Raw genomic sequence first — 6,000 nt, 5'->3', positions numbered from 1 at the left:
TTATATTCTGCATAAACATAATTAACTTATATTAAGAAAAGGTTAGATGAAAATGAAATTCTACATCATAATCCATATGTTATATAATTTTACAACATCAAAAAGTTTGAACATTGATTTTTAATGGTCAGAAAGAAATCTTCTGACCCATTCCCATTCCAATCGCGTAGCAGAAGGTAAACTAAAGAAAACGAGCATATATGCTTGATCACAGCCGTGAGAACCCACACATCTTCTTTCTCCTTGCCTGTTCTTGTGACAGGCGCTGTTTAGCAATATCAATCCCCTCCTTGCACTTATTTTGCTCTTTAAGCCGTTTGAGACGCATTTTGTCCCTCCATATCCTCCTCTCAAGTTCATCCACATCAATTTCTTCTTCACTATAATCATCCTCCACCGTCGCCTCTGGTTCAATTTGTGAGGCTGCCACATCTTTTTCCCCAAGTGGAGCACTGAAGAAATCCATATCCCCACAAATTCCATCTCGTCAAACATCATCATTGTTCCAAGATAGGAACTCAAATATGTCTGAAACTTGAGAGAACCTCTAATCTGCTAGTACTGATATAAGTTCAACCCACCCAAAAATAGGCCTTAGTTAACCTATTAAAAATTGAATAAATATACTGGTCAACAAATACCCAAAGTTCCCTGATAAACTTGCAGCATCTAACCAATAAAATTATATACACAGTCAAAATATAAATTTAACACCACACACAAACAGACACATATGTATATACATGTATACATATATGTAAACTCTGGCTAAAGAAACATAGATGAAGTAATCAAAAAATTAAACAGATCAAAGTAGCCTATCAGCTGATCATCTGCATATATGACATAAGAAAGATAAACGGGAAAATAAAGAGAAACTACGATTCATAAATCTTAAGGAACAAAACAAAAACCAAGGAACTATCAGATACAAGTCAGATCTCCAGACTATCAGTTTGTTTAAAAATAAAGACTTCAAGATGAAGAAGTAAATGGAAAAATAGAACTAAGCTCAAATTGATTGGATCTGACAGAAAGAGAAGCTTAACTGTATCAACCAATAATTAAAAACCCGTGTTAGAAAATAAGTAGAAAACATAAATAGACAATCAAAATCTCAACTTTTTTTTTCTTTTCAAATCAATAGCAAAAAAAGAAGAAGACCAAGCCAAGGCAATCAAAACTTCAACTTTATTTTTGGCCAAAGAAAACCCTTAACTTCATCAACAAATAATCAAAACCCAAATCAGAAAATTAGCTGAAAACCCCATTCCATGCAATCAAAACTCAGGTCCAATATGAAATCAATCCTTGAATTTATGGACCAATGATCAAAAACCCATATAAAATAAGCTACATAAAGATCCACACCAGAAGAACTTACCAGGAAAAACCCCAGCTTTTGGCATACTCCACAAAACTAAAAAGGAGTAAATTCTGCAACAGAAAAAGGATTTTGAGAGGATAAAAAAGAAGAAAAAGAAAAAAAGAGGGAGAAATGGATGGACAGAGAAAGAGGGAAATGGATTTTATAAGTTCTACTGTCTTAAAAGAGGAACCCTAAACTGGAAAAAATTCATTTAAGTTCTTTAAAATTTTAAATTAGAAAGATAAAATTATACTTTGGCCACCCCTAAAATTATAAAAGTTGATTCAATCCTTTAAAAACTATAAATAGATTATTAAAATAGTGAAATTATATTTTACTATCGTAAAATTATAATTTAATTTCGTCACCATAAAAAATTTTCAAGTTTCGCCTCGCCAAATATGAATGATATCTGATCTAAATTGAAATAATTTAAACTTGAAATTGACTTGAATGTAAATGAAAATGATGAAAATGATAAAATAAAATTATACCATAATTTAAATATGTGATTAAGTTAACGTTATAAAATGAATGAAAATATTTAAAAAAAACTAAAATTTAAAGCAGTTAACAAATATTATAAACTCTTATTATAAAGCGTTTTTGTCTTTTATACTTTTGTATAAAATTTATAAAAGTTATTTAAATTAAAAATAAAAATATATCAAACTTTCTAAATATTTTATATTTTTCAAACCCTGATTTTATTTTGTATAAATTAATTATTATTTTTATATATTGAGAAATGAGAATGTGATAATCTAATGTTAATAATAATTAAAGTTATTATTCATAAGTCCTTGTACTTTGGGTAAATTTAGAATTTAGTTCATATACTTTTATTTCCATCAATTTAATCTCTCAACTTTTTAGATTTTAGGTTTACTTGTTAACACTATTTTTTTTGCTAGATTTATTTGCCTGACATTTTAAATAAAAGATACTTACTTGGTAACAATATAATTAAAATAATGATGTTGTAATGAATCTGAATCTAACAAATAATTTTAACAACGTTAACAGTTGGACCTGAATTTTGAAATATGAAAAGTAGAAAGGCTAAATTCCTAGAAATAAGGGTAGAGAGACTAAATTTTAAATTTACCAAGAGTACAGGGACTTATGGAAAATTTTAACCAATAATTAAGAAAAAAATAATAATGGGGTAAGGGAAGTAGGAGCGTATGGGGACACTGGCAGGTGTAAGTGATGGAAGGAGTTATTTAACGAGTCAAAGACGTGGCAAATGGGATTCTGAAGGTAAAAAGGAAAAAAACTTAGGCAACTCGGTGAAGAAATTATTGAGATTTGAGATCAATCATCACATAGATTTCAAAGATTTTCAATGGCAGCCGAAGAAGGCAAAACGGCAGACGCACAGTTTTTCCACCTCCTTTCCAATCTACTCCATCAGGTATATTTTTCGATATTTCATTCAATTTTACCCCGTATTTTGTTCAATTCCTTCTCCATTCTTAGGTTTCGGTCTTAATGAATCGAAATTCACTTGATTTACTTCTGAAATTGTTTCGACTTAATGAACAAATTTCGCATTCGTTTTTCCTTTATCTCTTTTCTTTTTGCCCTACCAAAACGAAGACATTGAATTATTGTTTGGTTAAGGATCCAAATTGCTACCGGTATTCATAAGCTAGATTACAGATTCACACTAGGGCTCTAAATGAATCGAGCTTTTTGATCAATAGTTAGATTTTTTATTGTTTATTGAGCTAAATAAACGAATATATGTCTCGTTTTTTAAACAAATTGAACATGAACGAGCTTGTTTATGTTTGTTTAAGTTTGTTTATTATTGGATTATTATATAATCAATAAGTATTACTGTGTAAGAAATATGTTCATTTATGTTTTTTCTTTTTAAATTATCATTCATTATTAGGTTTAGATTTATAATTGTTTGTGAACATTGCGAATATATTCAATTCTTTCTTAATGAACATTCTTCGCAGAAACCTTCGTTATTGTTCACTAATAAGTTTGTTTAATTTAAAGAAGAAAAATGAACACATTATTTGAAGTAGAGAAACACGAGCACAAATTTGAAATTATTAACGAACAACACGCGAATAAGCTTAAAAACAGACTAATGAATAAGAACAGAGGCTTGTTTGTTCAAGCTTGATTCCTCTAAGCCTTAATTAACACCATGCTTTGTGATTCATATATATATATAGGTAGAAGCATTGACTAACCAGGAAGAAGTTGAACTGCGTTCGAAAATCGAAGCCCTTGGATTGGAGGTTACAAAAGTTCCTTCCAAGTCTACACACAGCCTTGATGAGGTATATATTTTTCCAGGGCCAAATCCTGAACTATTCTCTATCAGTCGGAAATTGCTCACTTTTGTCTTCTTATTTCTTAATCTTGTATGTATTTATGTGTTATCAGCTGGAAATCGCGAGAGAGTTGGACAAGTTATCGGCTAAGTTAGACGGTGTGGATGAGATGATATCCTCTGCCATGGCAGCAGACCCGCAGGTGCGATCCCTTTTGAGTGGCACTGCCGATGTATGGATGCCGGTTATTACTGCCAATGCTGATGAGCGACGCAATTTGGCTGCATCAATCAGTACCGATAACCCTCTTGGCAACAACGAAGACGACAACAAACCCGACAATTGATGTTTCACCGGTCAGTCACCTCCCCCATACTTTGTTCTAATACTAATTTGTTTTCGGGTTTTTGGGGATTTGTCGTATGACTAGAATATACCATTGCATTAATCGTTTTGTTTTGTCTATTGGGGAACAGAAAGTAAGTTTCTTATTCTGTTGTATCCGTAGTTACATTGGGTCTCATTATTTTAAACTCGAATTGGGTTAGACGCAAGACGGAGAAAGCTCTTATAAAGTGTTTATTTTTACTTATTCTCTATCCACAAAACTCAAAACCGATACCTTGTTTTAGAGGCTTCGAACTTCGAAAACAATAGTGTTGCTCATGTTGGAACTAATGGCTGCTCTTCTTCTTCCTCTTGATGCTGTTGATGACGATGATGATGATGACCAGCTTCATTGGTTTTTTTACCTCATGGGGGAGATGATAATCTGTTAGATATAGAGTAAGGGACTTGGTTTATTAGTTTAAATTTTATTCCTTTCTTTTTGTTCCTAATTAGTTTAATTAAGGATCATCACACGTTGCTGCTGATATATAACCTGGGATATGTTTTCTTTTTCGTTATTTAAGATCTAGAAATATGAAAAGGGAAAATTTTTCCCAAGTCCTTATCTCCTAACCTTTTTAACTTTTCCTATTAATCATGTCACGTGTCTCTCATCCAATGGGCCTGTGCCAAAATCTGACACATTTTAACGCGGTCAGGTGGGGTACCAAAATATAGAAAGTACAGGTACCAAAACAAACAAATTGAAAGTAGAAGTACTACATTGACAATTTTGTTAAAATACAGGGGTAAAACATGCCATTATCCCAAAGACAAATGTAAAAAAAATGTCAAATTGTGGTTTTGGCCCTTTTATTACTCTTTTATTATATGCATATTTGAGATTTAGTTCCTATGATTTAACATAATTTTCTCATCTACTTTTATAATATCAATTTGTGGTTTTGGTCCTTTTATCATACTCAATTTTAGGTTTAGTTTATAATTTAATTTGAAATAATTTTCATCTATTTTTATAATTATAGTTAGTTCAAATAATTAACACGTTAATCATTTCAGTTAAAATGTTGAAGTGAATTTTTGGCTTGAATATACCCATTCCCACAAGAATATTTAGTATGATTAGTTAAAAGGTGATTAAGCAATAGTCTAATTAATGTGGCTAATAATTTCATTTAAAATATTGTGGTGGATTTTTTTAAAACGTACTTGTTCCAAAAAAAAAAGCCATGATTTAGTGTACTAACCCAACTTGAACCCGAAATCGGCCCATTATTAGCTCTAATCTCAGCCATATTATGAAAATTAACCTTTGATAACACTTATGTGAAATCCATTATTAGCTTTAATCTCAACCATATTATGAAATTAAACCTTTGATAACACTTACGTGAAATTAATGTAGATTTAAATACTCATATTAGAAGTTAGAAAATTCCAATATGGATATATTAATTGGTTCAGGTCTATATAATCCGATCCATCAATACAATGCCTAGAACTATCCATAGTTTTCTCCAACCTTTAAATAAGAGGACAATACGTTTCAATGCACTCGAACTTACGTCTTTCTGTATTGACAATAATACAAATGTCAATCGAGTTAAGACTCAATCGACGGTAGCATATATTTACTAATGCTAAACTGACATTTTGGTCATCATGCATGCCTTGAAATATAAAAAAGTATGTGTGAAAAAAAAAGATTTGATAAGTGACATTTCACACTAAAAATAATTTGAAATTAAACGATTTAAAAGGGCTCAATGATAAAATTTATCTAATTGTCACCTAAAATTTAATTAAAATTACTTTCATTTGTGAAGATTATTCTCTTGTGGTGATCATATAGTCTTTAATTAGTTTATGTGAGATTGATTTTCTCAATTTAAATATTACTTGAGAGTTGGGTTAATTATTCAAATTTGTGAATTTTTTGGTAAAAACATTATGAATATAAATTTAAATAAAAATAAATAA

General features: G+C 30.6%; 1 protein-coding gene and 1 long non-coding RNA gene across 4 annotated transcripts; one reads left to right on the top strand and one right to left on the bottom strand.

Moving 5' to 3' along the window:
• Nucleotides 1-1,564, bottom strand: LOC128042896 (uncharacterized). The gene is made up of 2 exons (XR_008198424.1): nucleotides 1,385-1,564; nucleotides 1-603 (listed from the first exon to the last, which is right to left on the bottom strand). It is a non-coding gene; the product is annotated as an uncharacterized LOC128042896 (long non-coding RNA).
• Nucleotides 1,565-2,603: 1,039 nt separating this feature from the next.
• LOC105790271 (uncharacterized) lies at nucleotides 2,604-4,632 on the top strand. Of its 3 annotated transcripts, none has more exons than XM_012617779.2 (4): nucleotides 2,604-2,786; nucleotides 3,568-3,675; nucleotides 3,782-4,025; nucleotides 4,404-4,632. In XM_012617779.2, exons 1-3 carry the CDS (start codon nucleotides 2,718-2,720, stop codon nucleotides 4,013-4,015), a joined length of 411 nt encoding a protein of 136 aa, XP_012473233.1. In that variant the 5' UTR covers nucleotides 2,604-2,717; the 3' UTR covers nucleotides 4,016-4,025; nucleotides 4,404-4,632. The 3 variants fall into 3 exon arrangements, with proteins under 3 accessions (XP_012473233.1, XP_012473232.1, XP_012473231.1); XM_012617778.2 differs by having other exon boundaries at nucleotides 2,605-2,786; nucleotides 4,302-4,632; XM_012617777.2 differs by having other exon boundaries at nucleotides 2,606-2,786; nucleotides 3,782-4,632.
• The last annotated feature ends 1,368 nt before the right edge of the window (nucleotides 4,633-6,000 follow it).

The sequence above is a fragment of the Gossypium raimondii genome, chromosome 8, assembly GCF_025698545.1.
Source record: "Gossypium raimondii isolate GPD5lz chromosome 8, ASM2569854v1, whole genome shotgun sequence".
NCBI classification, from domain to species: Eukaryota; Viridiplantae; Streptophyta; class Magnoliopsida; order Malvales; family Malvaceae; genus Gossypium; species Gossypium raimondii.
This window is presented reverse-complemented; position numbering and strand designations above follow the sequence as displayed.